This window comes from Monocercomonoides exilis (genome assembly GCF_001643675.1).
Source record: "Monocercomonoides exilis strain PA203 chromosome Unknown scaffold29-1213020, whole genome shotgun sequence".
Taxonomy (NCBI): domain Eukaryota; phylum Preaxostyla; order Oxymonadida; family Polymastigidae; genus Monocercomonoides; species Monocercomonoides exilis.
The window spans coordinates 217,878-235,646 of record NW_027150574.1 but is presented as its reverse complement, the minus strand read 5'-3'; the positions used below and the strand labels follow the sequence as shown (position 1 = coordinate 235,646).

Below are 17,769 nucleotides of genomic sequence, written 5' to 3'. Positions count from 1 at the left end.
TGACAGATCTTCAAGTTCTTTTGCTGCCTCTCTTAAAATACAGTTCTTTCGTAATCACTTCTTCCAAGCTTTTGTCTTTCTCTAATCTGTGGATCAAAAACTTCCATGCAGACTGATATCCAAGACTTGTCAGATTGTTGTGTTCCTGATGCTTTAGGACAATCTCTTTGATTTCTTTCAAATATAATTCTTCTGGTATTTTCTAATAAAAAGTCAAAAGAAAATTTAATAACCTCAAAAAGGAAGTTGAGTTGCCCAAACGTAATGTGTTGCATTGCTCAATGCCAATAAAGACATTTCTTCTTCTTTTTGGATTTTCTCCTTTTCTTCCTTTTTCAAAGCAAATTTCACAAGATAAAACACCAAATTCAAGCACATTTTCTTTGTAAATTTTCCATTAAAAACGTGAGGATAAATCATCAAATAACATTTGCAGAGATCAATCATTAGTTGTTTATTTTTTCCTTCAATTTTCATTTTTTCGTCTATAATCATCTTTTCAAATCTTTCTCACAACAAAGATTTTTCAAAAGGAACATGCCGCATGTTTTTTATCACGATAAAATACCCAATGCGCTTCAAGATCAAAACAGTACTTTCACACTGCATTTTCTGTTCTTCAATCATCTTATCTATTTTATTGAATATTTCTTTTTCGAATAGAGACTCAAATTCTTCATCATTCATTTCTCTTTCGATCTGTTTTTGAGCATCCTCATCGCAATGTTCCAGCTCAGAAAACATTTCTTCAAAATAAGGCAGAAAGACATAAAATCATCAAGAATCATCATTCAAAATGTATTCAAATCCGAAAAATGTTTTTAATTAATCATCTCCTCCATTTCTGAAAGCAAACACATATTTTCCAACACATTTTTATCATTCAATGAAAAAGTAACATTTTTTGACATATAAAAGAGGAGAATTATTAAAGCAAAATAATCATTAAAAATATCAGTAACTACACAATTTTTTTTCAAGCTTTGGAATATTTAACAAAGGATTTTTAACATGAACAAGGATTTATCCTCTGAAACTCCAAAAAATAAAAATGATCAAATGAAATTATTCGAAGTGTCAACTTTTGAATAGACTTTTGACCTTATTGGCACTTTTTAGGAATCTGTTTGCTAACAACTGAAAAGCACTGAATGGCTTTCAGTAAATAAAAAATCATTTTAAACCACTTTCATTCTATTTATTTACTGTTTTCTTATTTTTCTTTCTTTCTTTTTTTTTTTTAAAAAAAAAGAAAAAAGGAAAGAAAAAAAATTAAAAATAAATAACACAAAATGCACATTCATAAAAAAAAGTGCAAAAAAAATAACCAATAACTACAAAAATTCCTCATCGCTTGCATTTGACTCATCGTTCTGCGAATCAAAGAAATAATTCTGGCTGTCCCGCGCTGCTGCGCTCGGCCTGCGCAGACGTTTCTGCGAAGTCCACTGCGACGTGGTTATTCCAAAGCCTTGCGATTGGCTGGGAAACACATCATTCTCTGCATCTTCGGCATCTTCGGTATCTTCAGAGGAAATTCTGGTTTTGTGGCTCTTTGCACCTTCGTTATTTCTCAGTTTTTTCTTTTTGTTTCTGTGTGAAACTGCTCTTTCTCCTGCTTCTGCTTCGTAATCATCATCATCATCACCATTTTCTTCTTCTTTTCCTCCATCATCTTCTTCTTCATCTTCTTCTTCATCGCTTGAAAAAGGTCTTGGTCGCTTTCTCAATGCTCTCCGAGGATTAGCAGAAAGAGAGGCAAAAGAAGTGGAAAGTGGAGTGGGCACTTCAGAAGTGAAGATGCTGTGAGAAGGTGAATATTGTGGCTGGGATGGTGTGATTGAAGAGGAAGAAGGAGAAGGAGAAGGAGAAGGGAAAGGAGAAGAAGAAGATGATGATGAAGTTGTTGTTGACAAAGAAGCAGAAGGAGAAAGAGATGGTGAGGAAGAAGACGAAGAAGATGATGAAGACAAAGAAGAAGAAGAAGGAGAAGACGAAGAAGTGATTGAAAGAGAACGCTGAAGTGGCTGGCTGTACATGTGCTTGAGAGGAGCGATGGGGAAGAGAGGGTTGACGTGTTTTGTGTGTGCAAAAGAAGGAGGACGCGACTGATTCGAAGAAGAAACGGCGGGCGAAGAGAAAATTGATAAGTCAATTGCTGAGGGAAGCTGTGAAGTGTTTGATTGAAATGAGTTTGAGCTGAGCAAAGATGCGCTTTTGTGCTCGTTTTTGCTTTGTTGTTGAGAAAATGAAAGAAGAGAAGAGGAAGAAGAGGAAGAAGAAGCTGAAGAGGAAGAAGAAGCAGATGATGATGATGAAGATGAAGTCAAATCAGTCAGACTTTCATTTCCAGAAGTAACATCCAATCGCTGTGTCTGTGCCACATATTGAGTCAGAGAGTTCAAATATTGTGAAACAGCACTCAAAAGGTGCTCTTCGGGTTTCGCATGCGTTTTATTCGCACCAGATTTCTGTGAATTGCCTGTTTGTTGAGTATTCTTCTGACTTGACTGGGAAGAGGAAGAAGAAGAGGAAGAGGAGGAAGAGGAAGAAGAAGAAAACGATGAAGTCTTATTCATCAGTGGTTCTGGAACCTGACTCGCTGTCACTTCCAAGTTATCACTTAGATTATTTTTTTCGTCTTTCACTGAAGCAGAAGTCAAACTAGAAAAGTCATTCAAAATGCTTGTGCATTCCTGGGCAGCCTCCAACACGCTCAGCTGTGTGGAAGGCGCTAAAGTGGCAGCATACGCCACGTTTGGAGGAAGAGGAGGAAGAAGAGGAAGAGGAGGGAGAGGAGAAGAAACAGAACGTCGTTTGGACTTTTGTGAGTTTGGCATTTTGGTTGAAGAGAGTTGTGAAAGATGTCTGATGAGAGAGAGAGAAGCAGCAGAATCTGCCTCGTTATTTTTGATTGTTCTTTCTGTTTCTTTGCTTTTTGGATGCTTTTGACTTCGAGCATCAGAAATAGCAATACTTTCTTCTTCTTCTTCTTCTTCTTCCTCTTCCTCTTTCACTTTCACTTTTTCCTTCTCCAATCTCCTTTTTGCGTTTTCCAACTGAGCCACTTTCAGAATCGCCAGCTTCATCAAATTCTGCACATGTGCATGCATTTCTGCCTGCGTGCACATAAACGGCCCGTCGAAGGGCATAATAACACGAGTGTGCTTTGTGAAGCTCAGCTCTTTAAGCAGCTTTGGCGTGATGACGAATATCTGCGGGCTCATCGGCTGCTCGGACGAATGGAACAGCAACTCCAGCACTTTTCGCTCGTTGTGCTCATCCATCCCTTGGTTGATCTCATCCACCACTCGGAACGGACTGGGTTTCAGCTGCGGGCGGAGGGAAATGACTGATGCAAAATCGTAGTTGGATAGATCAATTGTCCTTGAACGGCGGGATTTCCCGGCAAGCCCGTCGGATTCTGTTGGGCTCAGTGCTTCATCATCATCATCATCATCATCATCATCACTGCTGCTGTCATCATCGCTATCATAATTGTTTCCTCTTTTTCTTCCTCCTCTACTCCTCTCTTTCTCTTTCTCTTTCTCTTTCTCTTTCTCTTTCTCTTTCTCCTTCTCCTTCTCTTTCCCATTTTCCTGGCTCCTCTTCTTCTCCACCTCCGTTTTCACCTCATTTTGCTTGAACTCCTCCATCTGCCTCTTTATCTGCTTCTCCAGCTCCTTCCATTCTGTCTGCATAATCGCTGGCACTCTCTGCAATGCCAACAGAAACAGCATCAACGACACAGATTTCTCTCCACCTGACTGCTTGCCCAGGCAGAGGGGCTGCAGGGGAATGCTCTGAGAAGGCAGAAATGAAACGCATATGACAAGACCCACTTTTTCGATCTCTATGTCGTCGGAGAAATCGAACGAAGAGGAAGAAGAAGAAGAAGAAGATGATGATGATGAAGACGCACTTCTTGCTTGTCTTTGCTGCTGCCTCTTCCTCCTTTCTTCCTCTTCGTAGTCGCTCCCACTATCACTTTCATATTCATCATCACTTTCATCATCATCATCACCATCACCTTTCTTCTTCCTCTTTCTTTTCTTCTCATTTTCACTCCTTTTGCTCCCTTCCTGTGAACCCTCCCCTTTCTCCTCTCCTTTCTCCCTCGTCTTCTCTTCCCCGTCCTTCCTCTTTTCCTTCCCCAGCAGCAACTCCTCCACATTCCCGTCTCTCCCCAGCGTCCCAATCTTCACTCCTCCTCTCTGCTCCACAAACTTCATGTTCTCCTCAAACAGCGCCGACAGCACCTCCACCGCCTTCGACAGCGGCCGCAGCCAAATCTCCTTCAGCTCCTTCGCTTTCGCCTGCTCTGCCATCATCTGCCGGCTCGTCTCTTCCACAAGCTGCTTCTGCTCTTCTATTTCCTTCTCCCTCCTCAGGTACTCTTGCTCCTTCGCTGCTGCCTGCCTGTCCTCTGCCTGCATCTCTGCTGCCCCTCTGAGCTCGTCCAGCTCTGCATCGAGTGTCGGCAGCGTCTTCGGCAGCGTCTTAAACACCTCCACAATCGTCGCGTCTGTGTGTGGTGCAGCCTCTTCTGCTCTTTCTCCTGCCTCTGCTGCCTCTTTCTCTGCATTCGCATGCTCCTGCCTCGCCCTCTCCAGCCTCCCTTTCACTTCCCTGATCGCCTGCTGAATCTGCATAACTTCTTCTTCCTTCTGCTTGATCACATACTTCTCGTCCTCCAGCTCATTCTGCTTCGCAGTGATCTCGTTTCGCGCTAAGTTCAGTTCGTCCTGCGATGCCTTGTACTCTTTCTCCAGCTGCTCTGCTATCTTCGCCAGCCGCTCAATCGATGCCTGCGCTTTGTAGACAAGAAAGTCGAACCCGGTTGCAAACACCTTCGCTTCTTTCGGTGCAAATGGCAGTTCTCTTTGCGTGCCTCCTCCTCCTCCTCCTCTTCCTCCTCTTCTATTCGGACTCAGCCCATCCTCACCAAACTGCTGTGTCAGAACATCCTCTCCATCTGCTTTTGTTGCTTTGTCTGCTTTTTCTGCTCTGTCTCCTTCTTCCTCCTTCGGCCTGATAATCACATTCGCCTTCTTCGCTTCCTTCAACGCTGCTACTTCTTCATCCTCTTCTTGTGCCTCTAAAGCTGCCAACTCTCTCTGTGTGTTGCGTGGCAGCGCCGCAAACCTTTGGATCTGTCGCTTCTCGTTCGCAATGGCTGTCATCTTTGCTGTGATTCCGTCTTCGCTCTTTCGCAGACTTGATAAGTTGCGATCGATCTTTGTGATCAGCTCACGCACTTCCTTTAGCTGCTGCTGCATATACACCTTCGCCTTCATCACTATCTGCTTCTGGATGGACCTTGTCATTAGCTGTTCGGGTGTGAAATGTGTCACAGATGAATCAGATGAATTAGATGAATGCGTTTGTTCTGATTGTCTGGAAGAAGAAGAAGAAGAAGAAGAAAGATGATCGCTGCCTCTTTCTGAATCTCCATCTCTGTCTGCTCTGAGCGGCTCAGGTGGCATTTGTGTCAATTCATCGTCTGCCTCATTCTTCACTGTCCTCCTTCCTCTCAAAGAAGCTTCTCGAACTGATTCTTCTCTTTGTCTTTCTTTCTCTCTTTCTTTCTCTTTTTCTCTTTCCAATGAAACCACAATCTCATACGCCTTCTGCACAGCCACTGGAATCGCCTGAGCCTCCGGCCACTCCTGCGGAACGAGGAAGTTCGGCTTGCGTGTATACTCTGCTGTAACCACCACATTCTCTCTGTCATATTTCGATCTTTTTGAGGTGAAAACACGCGATGGCGTGCACACTCGAATGTTTGATTTCTCAGGATCATTGAAGAAGGAATCAGATGTCTTATGGAAATTCTCTGATGCCACTGCTACTAGTGGGATTCGCACAGACTCGTCAAGAACACGCCGGACGGGGGCTGGGCATGCGATGAGCTCAGACAGAGAGGCATAGATGGAATTGTAGTCGATGTCATCTTGGGGAAGATTCAGGGCTTCAGTTGTGGTGATTTTGGGGAGGATGGGGTTGATTGGAGCTGATGGAGAAGAAGAAGGGGAAGAAGAAGATGATAATGACGACGATAGTTGCGATGACATATGCTGTCTATAAGAAGACGGAAGCTGGGGCGAGCCAGGCGCCTGCTTCACATCGTTCTCTTCAAGCGAATGAGTTGCTTCTGCTGACAGCTTCATCGACGATCCTTTCAAGTCGTAGCGCTTCAGCAGCTCATGAAACCTGTCCTCGTCCTCCTTCGACTGCGAGACAAACGACCGCATCACATTCACCCCGACAATGTGTTCTGTGTAGAAGCGGTGCAGAAAGCTTCCAGCCACAACATCACTTCTGCCTCCATCGCCATGCCCATCGAATCTGCTCCTCCTCCTCTGTTCAAAGCCATCACCTGCCTCTGTTTCTCTTCCATATTCATCAGAGTGGAAGTGCCGCCCCGTCGACCCATCAAACGTCAGCTCTCTGCGCTGCTCCTCTCTCACCACCATCTCCGACGCAATGGGCCCCAGTAGCTCTGTCTGGAACGCTCTCTCGTTTCTCTGCACAATCTCTGCGATTTTGGGGAGATCTCGAAACTTCTGCTGAAACCTTTCTAACAGATCTCTTCTCCTGTTCGCTTCAGAGTCGCTCCATTCGTCCAGCTCACGCAGCTGTGCCTGCATCCGTGCCAGTGACGTCAGTGCTGTCCCCCTCTCTCTCTGCACCTGCCGCAGCTCCTCTGTCACTTTGGCACTTTCTCTTTGGCTTTGCTCAATCTGCTCGTCCAGCTCTCTTCTGCTCTGCGCTGCTTTTGCTGCCTTCTCCTCTTCTTCCTTCAGACGCGCCCGCAGTCGCTCGATGTTCGCCCTCCTTCTTTTGATCCCGTCTGTCCTCTCTTCCTCCTCTTCAATCGCATCCTTCTGCTTTGCCCGTGCTGCCTCTGCTTTATTTCGCGCTGTCTCGCTCTTTCGCGCTAGTTTTCCCAAGTTCTGTCGCATCTCGTTCAGCTGCTTTTCGATTCTGACTGTGTTCTCCTTCGCTTTCTTCACAGCATCCAGCGCAGGTGTCAGGTCTTTCGCCTGCTGGTTTGCCAGTTCTTGCTCTGCCTCCTTCACTTCCCTCAATTTCTCTTTGGTTGCTGCCCGCTTCTCCGCATACACGAGCCACAGCCGCTTCTTTTCGAGATAGGAAATCCGCACGCGCCGCTCTTCTGCCTGGCGATAGCGCTCTACTGCAGGCAAAATCGCCTCGTTCATTTTGATCAGCGTGTCCAGCCTTCTGTTCGCTGCTCCCACTTTCACTTTCCAGTCTGCCCGCCTTCCGCCGCCTTCAAGCAGCATCCGGTACGCCTCGAGGGATTCAGGGCACAGAAGAGACGGCTGCGTCTCCTGGAGAAGGCGTGTGGGGTCCATTGCTGCTAATGCGGAGATTCGTTCTTGCGGAAGAAACTGAGTTAAGCGATTTGGGAAAATCTGGAGGCTCGATACGATCTGATGGATCATCTTTTCTGTCGCTTTTTTGCCGTTGACCTTCCATGTTGAGCGATCTTTACTGTCAAAAGTGCGGGATATTGTCAAAACTCCTTTTTTGCTTTCACGAGTTGGAACAACAATTGAAACATCAATAGTTGCATATAAAATTTCACGATCATTTTGATCATCATCGTATTCATCGCTTTCTGCAGATTCCTGTTGCGTGTCAGATATCCTTCCTTTGGCACGATCCAATTTTCGATGTTTTCTGTGAGGTTCTTCAGGTTCACGTTGTTCTCCGTTCCTAATGAACTCACTGATATTCTTTTGACGCGGAAGATCTTGAGGTCCTCCTCCTAATCCAAGTGTTAACGCACAAAGAAGCGTAGATTTTCCAGATCCATTTGGTCCGAGAATGACATTCAGTTTTGGTCCAGGAAAGAAAATTTGCTCGTCATACGCCATAAAATTACTCAAATGAATTCTCACAACGGAAGACACTGCATATAAACTGAGGTCGATTCCTTCCCAGTACTTACCTGCTTCTAAATTTGAAACTGAAGCAGTTTTAGCTTTTCGCATGCTTTCTTTAAACCAGAAAAAATATTAAAATTTATTATTCCAAATAGTTCGATGAAAATTAAAGGATATAAAAAACTAATTCGTTAAAACGAACAAACAATTGAGTGTCGTGGGGGATAATTCAATTTAAAAAAAGAGAATATTGAAAAAATAAAATTATGGTGCACAACTATGTACGAACAGAATTGAAAGAAGCAAATAATAATACATACGAAAATATATATTGCTTAATATAATATATGCTAAAATAATCAAAACAAAAGTTGCTTTGCAATGAACAAAAAAAAAAAAAAATTCTTAAAGCAAATAAAGAACTAATTTTCAAAAAGATTTACAAAAGTGTTAAGCAAGACAAATTTTGTCTGCTCGTGCGTTAGGAAAGATTCTCTTTGAAGATCTAAACAACGGCTGCTCAAAAGAACCCTCAGACCTCGCCGACAGCTCATCCGTGACGATTTGCGTTTTGAATTTATATTGGGTGAACGGATCTCTTTTCTTCATCTGAATAGAAGATTGCCTGGTGTCAAATACACCCCCATCAATCTTTGACCATTGGCGTGGGTCGACTGGAAAGCGCTTGCCCATCGACGCTGCTTTGGCTGGTGAATGGGGTGGATATACAGGTGATTGAGAACAGGAAGATGAATGAGAGGGAAGAGAAGAAGAAGGAGAAGAAGGATAACGAGAAGAAGAGGAAGAAGAAGAAGAATAAGTTCGAGAAGAAGAAGGAGAAGAGGAAGAAGAATAATAATTAGAAGAAGAAGCAGACCTAAATGAGCTGTGACGCGAAGAAAGTGGTTTTAGTGAAGAAGAAGGAGAAGAAGAAGCAACTGCAGAAGCCGTGAAGGGACGGAAAGAAGAACGAGAAGAGCCAGAAGAGAAGGAGGAGGGTGTGCTGGATGCAAAAGGAGAAGAAGAAGCTTCGAATGAAGGCGAACGAGCAGTTAATGGATGTTGAGGTTTTCGTTGACCTCTTCTGCATCTTGTTGATAGAATGGATTGTCTTTCACTGAAAGAAGAAGAAGAGAAAGGTGAAGAAGAAGAGGAGGAAGAGGAAGAAGAGAAAGAGGAAGGAGAAGGAGAAGAAGGAGAAGAAGGAGAAGAAGAGGAAAAAAGATCATTTTTGCGTTCAGTTGCCATCAGAACCTGCATCATAGACGAAGGAGGATGAGAAGGATATGGTTGTTGGCAATTCTTCTGCTTCTGTTTCTTCTGTTGTTGATTTTGATGATGATGATGGTTATGATGATGATGTGATTGTGCAGAAGACATTTGGTTTCTTGCAGAGAGGAAAGGAGAAGAAGAAGAAGGAGAAGAATGCTGAAAGGAGGAGAAGAAGGAAGAATTAGAAGCAGAAGAATCGAGCGAAGAAGGGGTGAGGGGTATGTGGAAGGAGTGGCAGCTTGAAGAGGAAGAAGCGTTTGACTGCAAAGAAGGCGAAAGAGGAGGGCAGGATTTTGTGGGAAATGGGACGAAACTAACTGAGGAAGAGGGGAATGAAGAAGGAGAAGGAGAAGGAGAAGTAGGAAAGGGAGAAGAAGGAGAAGAAGAAGAGGAGGAAGATGAAGAATGAGAGGAAGAAGAAGTGCGAGATCCGCTTTTTGTTTGCCGGCTCGACAAATTCAACATTGGGACCTGAAATTTAATTGCAGTGTCGTTGTCTACAAACTGAAACTCCGTCTTTTCTGAGGGCAATGAATCAAACGCCAGTGGTGTTGAAGAAGAAGGGGAGCTAAAAGAACCAAGCAAACTTGGAGAAGGAGAGCGCCCCGTCATATTCAAAGTGTCAGACGGGTAGAGCACATGAGGAGAAGTGAGGGGAGAACCAGGAGGCGATGAAAGGAGCTGCATGCGAGGCGACATTTGAGCCTGAGAAGAGAAAGAGCGGTTGGGAGAAGAAGGGCGGGACTTTCGCCGCCGCAGCCGAGCGTGCTCTTTTCTTTGGATTTCTTCTTTTGTGCGGAGTGCGGCTTCTTCTGACGCTGCTGCCTCTCTCTTCCGTCTGCTGAGCTCTCCGGCTGAGTGGGCGAGCAGCCGTTCTTTCTCATTCAGCGCCTCAATTCCGGTGATTGGATGCTCTTCGGGTGGAATGGTGCGGTAGCGAATCGTTTTGGATTTCCAGGTGAACGGGTTGTAATCTCGCTCAATGACTTCGTCAAGAAAAAGTTCTTTAAAAAATATAGAATATTTGAACGAGCATTCATTTTTTTGAATAAAAAATATATATTCAAACGCTTTTCACTTCCAATTCTCAGATAGTTGTTGAAGAGCTTATCTAATTGAACATGAGAGGCAAAACCAGGATATGAGTCTATCTGACTGACAACTTGATCTCTTGCATTTTTGTAAACTTTTGAATTCCATTCGTGATGAAGACTACTCTGCTTGGTATACGCATGAGTATCACTCTGCCCTAATGATTGCTTAATCTTTTTCACAAAAGTTTCGTTTTCTTCATTTATTTCCCCAAGTTTTTGAAGAAGTTCAGCAGTTTTTATATCTTGCGTCTCTTTCATCTGTTTCTAAAAAAAAATAAAAATTAAATATTGCATGAACATGCGATGCAAAAAATATACTTCGTGATTCTCTTTTATTTCATTTAGCTTAGCATTCTTTGTACCATTTCTCTCATCTGCATCGGATGATGGAAATGTTTTCGGCTTGAAATATCCAAAGTTTTGCTTTTCTTTCAAATCGGACTTTAAAAATTATTATGAATTTTATGCTCAGGATGGATTATACTAAAAATTATGTCATACCATATTTTCATGTTTATTTAATTGATAATCCTCTTTATAAAAATTATAGCCGTTTTTGATTTTGGACATTAAAAACTGATAAAGCAATTATGGCTGAATTTTTTAAATAGCAAAGAATTGAAAATTAATTCAATGTTGAAATACAAGCTTTTTATTCATATGAATGAAAAACTGTTTGCCATTATTCGTTACATAAATAATCATGCTCTTGATATTCTGTTTTCTTATTGGACTTCACCATTCAAAAGTGTATTTTAAAGAAGAATTTGATTGTTTGATTTATAATTAATATTGTCAGTGAACGAAATTGATTTTTGAAAAATTTTTATCATTTTTATGTAATTTTCGTGTTTGATTGATTTTTAAAATAACATTCTCGCTAAAAATGCAGATACATGGCCATCACGGTGGATGATGAGTAACGTCCATGCAGAAGATGGAAAACAAGGAAAATTTACATGGGAAGCACCTGAAAAAGCGTGGCATCCAGAAAATGCAAAAGGCTTGAAAACGTCACAAGATGAAAAATATTACATGGCTGTTGCTGATATTGGAGAAACTGTCACAAATTTTAAGAAAGATTTATTTATCGGTTTTACTCTTGTTCAAACAAAGCAGCAAAAATGTTCAGGATCATACATAAAGTTTCTTCCTGAGGGAGCCAATGTTAAGAATTTCACCAACGAAACGGAATATCAACTTATGTTCGGCCCTGATTTTTGTGGCATGATTAATGATCATATTCATGTTATCGTGAAGATGAACGGAACCGAATATCCATTAAAGAATAAGATTAAGACAGTTAAAGACAACGAAACCCATCTCTATGCATTAAAATTGTATAGAAATGGAACTTATAAAGTTCAACTTGATAATCATACTGAATCAGAAGGAGATATAAGCGAGCAATGGGAATGGTTCCCAACTAGACTTGTGTGAATAATTATTTATTGATTAATGAAAAGATTGTTATATTTTTCAATTTGGAAAAAAAATGTTTTCTGATTATGTTTTCGAACTTAACTTTTTTTTATCATTTTTGTAAATTTTCATTAGATTAACGATACAAACGCAACAAAACCTGACGATTGGGCCGAAGAAGAGGAGATTCTGGATATGAACGACACAAAGCCAGCAGACTGGGACCAGCCGAAGCTCATTCCCGACCCAGATGCAGTCAAACCGGCAGACTGGGACGAGAACGACGGGAAGTGGATTGCGCCATTGATGAGGAACCCGAAGTACAAAGGCACGTGGAAGCGGAGGATGATTAAAAACCCTGCTTATGTGGGAGAATGGAAGCCGCCGCTGATACCAAACCCGGAGTATAACGACGAGGTTATGAAGGCGAAGGCGTTCCGGTTCCGGTACATTGCGATAGACATCTGGCAGGTGGAGTCTGGGTCGATCTACGACAACTTCATCATCTGCGACAAAGAGGCTGAATTTGACTCATTTTTGGCTGCGACGTTCAGAAAGCAGAGGAATATTGAGCATCCTGGATGGGAGAAGGACCTGGATGACGACAGGAGGAGAGAAGAGGAGTATGAGAAAGAGAAAGCAGAGAACCAGAAGAAAAATAAGAAGAACGAAGACGATGATGGATACTTCAAAGACGATGAGGAAAGCGTGAAAATACCTTCTGGTGATGATTATGATGAATGGTATTTGGACGATATTTGAATAATAATTTTTATTTTTGGAAATTTTTTGTTATTCATTTGACTTTCATTTCATTGTTTGTATCATGAATTTAGAATAATGCGTGGTTTCTTTTAATAATGATGAAAAATGAAATTTTAAATTTAATATTTTTTAAAAAAAGTTCTTATCACTTGAAAAAAAAACTGAATGTTCCATTGGAGAGAACACAAAAGCTTTTTTCTAATATTAATTCATGTTAGCAGCAAATAAAGAGTTTTGAAAAATTGAAATGTTGAAAATTGTGATTCCATACTTTTTTCACATCATTACGTTTGATTTTTTACCATTTTTTCTTAAATGGAAGAAGAAAAAAGAGTTGCAGAGGAAAGAATAATAAAATCTGAAAAGACGGGTGTTGGTATGGACATTTCATTTTTGATTTTTTATTGTTACACTTTTTAATTTTTAATTTGGATTTTTTGATAAAAATGTTCTTATTTCTGTAATTGAAATACGGTAACTCTTCAAAATTAATAGCTGAAACAGATTCACGCGTTGATGCGAAGCAAGATGATTTTTATGATTTTGAAAGTTTTCAACAGTCATTTCCTCAAGAAGATGAAGATGAAGAATTGGCGCGAGTATTGGAGGAATCCCGAAAAGAGGCTGAAAGAGAACTTAAGGAAAAAGAAAAAGAAGAACAATCAATTTGGCAAGCAGTGACTGAATCAATAGAATCAGCAATGAAAGCGAATTCAATTGATCAGAAAAGTCTGAAAAGCGATCCAACAAGTTCATTTCAGTCGACATCTTGTCCATTTTCATCTGCTTCTTCTGCTGCTGCTTGTGGTTCTGCATCTGCTTCTGTTTCTGTATCTCCTCCTGCATCTGCATCAGTCTCTGCTTCTTCTTCTTCCTCCTCTTCTTCTTCCTCATTATCCTCCTCTAATCAAAATCCATTTCAACTTTTTAAAAAAGATCCGAGCATTGAATTCTTTAAAGAAGATGATGCTTCCAAATCTCAAGCATCCTTCGACTTTCCTTCTTCATCATCATCGTCTTCTTCTTCATTATCATTTCAAGACCCAGACTATGGCTATTTTTCAAATAACATCTCTCCATCGGAGACACCTCCAATAACGCCGCCTATATCTCCCACAGTGTTTGACGATCTTCGAAAGGCCACCACGTCATTTCACGACTTGCCACCGCCAATTGTGGATCTTCCGTCATACATCACAATCGAATCCCATCCTGAAGTGGACGAGTGCTGCACGCTGAAGGGCATTGCGCATGTGCTGCAGGAGCCGGGGGGATCTGCGTGGAGTGCGATTGTGGACCGGAAGAAAGGCACAGACCACGAGACGTTCCACTACATCCAGCTGCTGCAGCTGGACTCTGACACTCCTTTCTACGTGTGGCACAGGTGGAGCGGGAACGAGGAGCAGCTGCGACAGATGGGATACATCATGCACGGAGAAACGAAACCTGCCAAGGACGATAAATCGCCCGCGAAAAGGGTGCGTCACAATCCATGGAATCCCTTTGGCATTGCGGGGAAAACACACAAAACGACTGCAGAGTACAACGACTCTCTTTTGGAGGCTGGGTTTATCACGCGGTTGAATGTGTATATCTCAATGAACGAGGCAAAAAGAGCATTCCGCGAGGAGTTTTTGTGCTCAACAGGATTTTCGTTTCCTGTTAAAGTGGCAATTTACAACGAAAAAGGACAGGTGGTGGACGACGAAGCGGAGAAAGTGAGGCCGTGGATGAGTTCTAATGAGTCGTCCGATGACTCTGTGTACATGTTCATCCACGCCATCTCGAAGCCGACGCTGTTCACGAATGTTTTCGCAGAGAGCGGAATCAATTTCAAAGAGCTGCCGATGACTGATCTGTCACCGTGGCATTTCTCGGCTGCTTTTTCGATTCTGACAGACATCAACCTCATTATGAACAGAGGAAACAAAAATGCCACACAGCAACCTCCTGTCGCATTCTACAACATGGGTGCGTGGACAGGGCAGAAAGTGCCAAAGGATGCGGTGAGAGAGGTGCAGGAGCTGATTGACGAGTTCAACCGGATCATACCGCGCATCCCGGGGAGAGAGCTGACACTTGCGCAGGTGGAGAACGGGCAGCTGAGCATGTTTCCGCGGCAGCTGGTGCAGCTGTCCTACGCAATCGAGTCCTTCCGGCGGGCGAACGCGCCCCCGGTCTTTGGCGAGCCGCGCGAGAGCGGCATCCTCCGCGCACTGAACACGACGCTTGAGAAGCTGAAGCCCGAGGACCCGCGCTTCCAGCTGGTGCAGAAGTACTGGAGAGGGTCGATGACTGGGAAACAGTACAGCGCGTCGATCTACCGCATCTTCGCTGCTGATCGGCCCGACGAGGACGTGCGCTTTGCGCCGTGGAAGGACAACCCGAACCGGATGCTGCTGTGGCACGGGACGCCTGCGACGAACCTGCTTGGCATCTTGGCGACGGGGCTGAAGTCGCCGCAGTCGTTCACAGAGCCGGGAAAGCCGATCATGTGTGGGGACTACGGCATCTTCTTTGCAGACATGGCGCTGACGTCGATGGGGTATGCGATGAAAGAAGGGCGCAACGATAAGAAGCGCACGCTGTACATGCTCATCTGCGAGGTGGCGCTGGGGACGATCTACCCTTCGAACAACCCTTGGGTCGAGCGTCCCCCAAAAGGGTGCGACAGCGTGCTGCTTCAGGGGGGAATGGTGCCGGACGCTGACGAGCTGACTCTGATTTCTGCGGGGCTGCGTGTTCCGCTGGGCAAAGTGGGAAACGTTCAAAACGGAGGAGGGGGTCAGAGTGAATTTGTTGTGTATAACCCTTCTCAAATACGAATCAGATACATTGTGGAAATACATGCAGGAACTCGATAAGAAATTTTGTTTGATTCTTGATTTGTTTTGAATTTGAACTATCTGTTAATGCTCATAAAGATCCTTTTTTATTTTTTATTTTTATTTTATTTTATTTTATTTTATTTTATTTTATTTTATTTTATATTTTTTTTTAAAAGTCTGATTTTTAAAAATTGTTTATATTCTTGATCAATGAGTATTTTTTATTGAAACAACTAAAGTTAAGTAGTATCTGTGAATCTTTTATAATTTTGGTGAAAAGCATTGTTTATTCTTTTCAAATTCTTGGGAGTGTAAAGTTTTCATTTTATTTTTACAAAATTTTCGTATTTTTATGGAAATTCCAGGATTATACTTTGATGAAAAGAAAAAGAAGTATTTTGCTCTGAAAACCTGTGATCTCCGTCTTCATTTTTATGAAAAGCACGATGAAAAATCGAATGATTCACAACCAATCGAGGAATTACATTATTCTCCATTAACTCCACTTTTACTCGCAAAACACTGTTCAAAATATAAATGTTCTTCATTATGCGCATATGAAAAGTTCGTTTCAATTAGTCCTTTTCGGCGCCCTGCTCAACTATTGTATTTATCTCCAAGTATCGATGAAACAAAATGTTACGAAAATATCGACTCTTTTGAAGATGTTATTTTGAAGGACAATTCTTTTGTCTCAGCAATTTCTTATTTTCCTCTTCATTCAGAGAAGTCTGAAGGGTTTCTTGCGACGGGAACGCAATATTCGTTTCATTTGTTTAGATCACAACTTGAGGATCTAAAATTGAGCTTTATTCCGATTCAGTCATATGCAACTCCATCGGAAATATCCAAATTCGATTGGATAGAAGTGAACAATTTCAATGAAGAGCTTTTCTTAATTTTGGCTTTCAGGGGCTCACAGCACGTTGGTGGGTGCATAAAAGCCTTTTTAGTCTCTGACATCATCCACCAAAGAGGGCCATTTCTGGAGGAGGAATGGTGGAAGCGAGGAATCACGCTTTTCCAGTGTGGTAGATTCAGAGATGTTTTGTCGTTTCATCTTTCACACCAGACAACTTCTGGTGAGAAGTGCACAATGTTTGTGTCTACAGCTGACGGAGCATTTGTGGGTGAGCTGCTACCACAGCTTGTAACGAAAGAGGACGGATCTAAAGTCACTTCGCTGCGAGTGCTGTCCACCACAAGACTCACTCCATCGCTTTCTGTGAGTGACACTGGGAAATTTCTTCATAATATCTGCTGCTCTGCGCATTCTTCCCAGTTAGCTTCATCTTCTTCTCATTTTGGAGAGGACAGTTCGTCAGTAGTTGTTTGCGCGCTGCGCAGTGGAGAGATCCGAATAATGGATTTCCGATGTTTGGACAAGCAGGCGTTTGTCCCTCACAGTGAGCATTACAAAAGAAAAGGGGAGAATTCACGTCATCACTTCACAGCCAAATTTGACAAGTCGAGTTTGAAGCAGATGAAAGGGCTAAGGCCGATGATAGCACTGAAGAATCCTTCTTCAATTTGCTCGATGCTGCTGACGGATACGTCAATGGCGCTTACATCATATGATCAAAGCATTTCCATATTTGACATACGATTTGGTTTGGAGCCTTATTGGAGGTACGTAAATATGAAAAATCTTATTTTTTCTTTCCTTTTCTTTCCTTCTTTCTTTCTCTTTCTCTCTCTCTTTCTCTTTCTCTTTCTTTCTCTTTCTCTCTCTCTCTCTCTCTCTCTCTCTCTCTCTCTCTCTCTCTCTCTCTCTCTCTCTCTCTCTCTCTCTCTCTCTCAGTCTCAGTCTCACTCACTCTCTTTCTTTCTTTTTAATTTTGTAATAATTGTTTGAATCATTATTCCATTATTGCATAATTATACTGTTTTGTATGTTAATTTTATCTCATTTCTTCATATTACTTATTTTTCAACAAATTGTTTTTATTTTTTATTTTATTTTATTTTATTTTATTTTATTTTATTTATTTAAATATATTTTTTCTTCTTATCAGAAATCTTCCTTCCGCAAACCTGATATCTCAATCCCCAATCGCCCCTGCCATTCCTCAAACTTCGTCTTCCCCTCTTTTTTTCTATTGCACATCTCAAAATGCATCTCACATTGATGTCCGCTCAGTTGCTACGGGAGAGCTTGCAGAGTCATTTTCTTTGAAGTCTTTAGGAAGTTCGTTGTTTCCATTGTGCTCGAAAGTGACTTCTTTCGCAACACTGGAACCTTCTTTTCTAGCATCGTTCTCGTCCATTGGAGGAATGGAAGTATCATCGCTTTTCTGTGGACTTAAAGGAACTGTAATTAGATTCTCATAAAACGGAGTCATGCATTTACAAAAGAGGCAAATTATTTACATGTAAATTTTTAGGTGAATTTTATAATTTTTTATTATTTCTATAAAAGATACAAACATTAATTAAGAGTGAAAAATGCATTTTAATAATCAAATACAAGAGTAT

The 17,769-nt window shown here is 42.0% G+C and overlaps 5 protein-coding genes across 5 annotated transcripts; 3 read left to right on the top strand and 2 right to left on the bottom strand.

Annotated features, from left to right (window-relative positions):
* Positions 1-1,176: 1,176 nt before the first annotated feature.
* Positions 1,177-8,066, bottom strand: MONOS_7926 (Structural maintenance of chromosomes 5, SMC5). Its single transcript, XM_067878292.1, has one exon. The coding sequence runs from the start codon at positions 8,019-8,021 to the stop codon at positions 1,335-1,337; it is 6,687 nt and encodes a 2,228-aa protein (XP_067725305.1). The 5' UTR covers positions 8,022-8,066; the 3' UTR covers positions 1,177-1,334.
* Positions 8,067-8,363: 297 nt separating this feature from the next.
* Positions 8,364-10,849, bottom strand: MONOS_7925 (uncharacterized protein; the record flags this gene model as incomplete). Its single annotated transcript, XM_067878291.1, has 4 exons — positions 8,364-10,189; positions 10,255-10,543; positions 10,598-10,720; positions 10,781-10,849. 4 exons carry the CDS (start codon positions 10,847-10,849, stop codon positions 8,364-8,366), a joined length of 2,307 nt encoding a protein of 768 aa, XP_067725304.1.
* A 114-nt stretch (positions 10,850-10,963) lies between these two features.
* MONOS_7924 (putative calreticulin) lies at positions 10,964-12,577 on the top strand. The gene is made up of 3 exons (XM_067878290.1): positions 10,964-11,052; positions 11,172-11,713; positions 11,837-12,577. The coding sequence occupies exons 1-3, from the start codon at positions 10,983-10,985 to the stop codon at positions 12,461-12,463; spliced, it is 1,239 nt and encodes a 412-aa protein (XP_067725303.1). The 5' UTR covers positions 10,964-10,982; the 3' UTR covers positions 12,464-12,577.
* Positions 12,578-12,745: 168 nt separating this feature from the next.
* MONOS_7923 (putative Poly(ADP-ribose) polymerase catalytic domain) lies at positions 12,746-15,541 on the top strand. The gene is made up of 2 exons (XM_067878289.1): positions 12,746-12,842; positions 12,962-15,541. The coding sequence occupies exons 1-2, from the start codon at positions 12,782-12,784 to the stop codon at positions 15,328-15,330; spliced, it is 2,430 nt and encodes an 809-aa protein (XP_067725302.1). The 5' UTR covers positions 12,746-12,781; the 3' UTR covers positions 15,331-15,541.
* Positions 15,542-15,646: 105 nt separating this feature from the next.
* On the top strand, positions 15,647-17,625 carry MONOS_7922 (uncharacterized protein; the record flags this gene model as incomplete). The annotated part of the gene is made up of 2 exons (XM_067878288.1): positions 15,647-16,923; positions 17,310-17,625. 2 exons carry the CDS (start codon positions 15,647-15,649, stop codon positions 17,623-17,625), a joined length of 1,593 nt encoding a protein of 530 aa, XP_067725301.1.
* Between the last annotated feature and the right edge of the window lie 144 nt (positions 17,626-17,769).

Bases quoted from the DNA above. Each gene is read 5' to 3' on its own strand.
- MONOS_7926 (XM_067878292.1), bottom strand. From the start codon at position 8,021: ATGCGAAAAGCTAAAACTGCTTCAGTTTCAAATTTAGAAGCAGGTAAG.
- MONOS_7924 (XM_067878290.1), top strand. From the start codon at position 10,983: ATGCTCTTGATATTCTGTTTTCTTATTGGACTTCACCATTCAAAAGTG. The intron at 11,053-11,171 runs GTTTGATTTATA...CTAAAAATGCAG, and splicing joins TTTTAAAGAAGAATTTGATT to ATACATGGCCATCACGGTGG. The intron at 11,714-11,836 runs GTGTGAATAATT...AATTTTCATTAG, and splicing joins AATGGTTCCCAACTAGACTT to ATTAACGATACAAACGCAAC.
- MONOS_7923 (XM_067878289.1), top strand. From the start codon at position 12,782: ATGGAAGAAGAAAAAAGAGTTGCAGAGGAAAGAATAATAAAATCTGAA. The intron at 12,843-12,961 runs GTATGGACATTT...CAAAATTAATAG, and splicing joins ATCTGAAAAGACGGGTGTTG to CTGAAACAGATTCACGCGTT.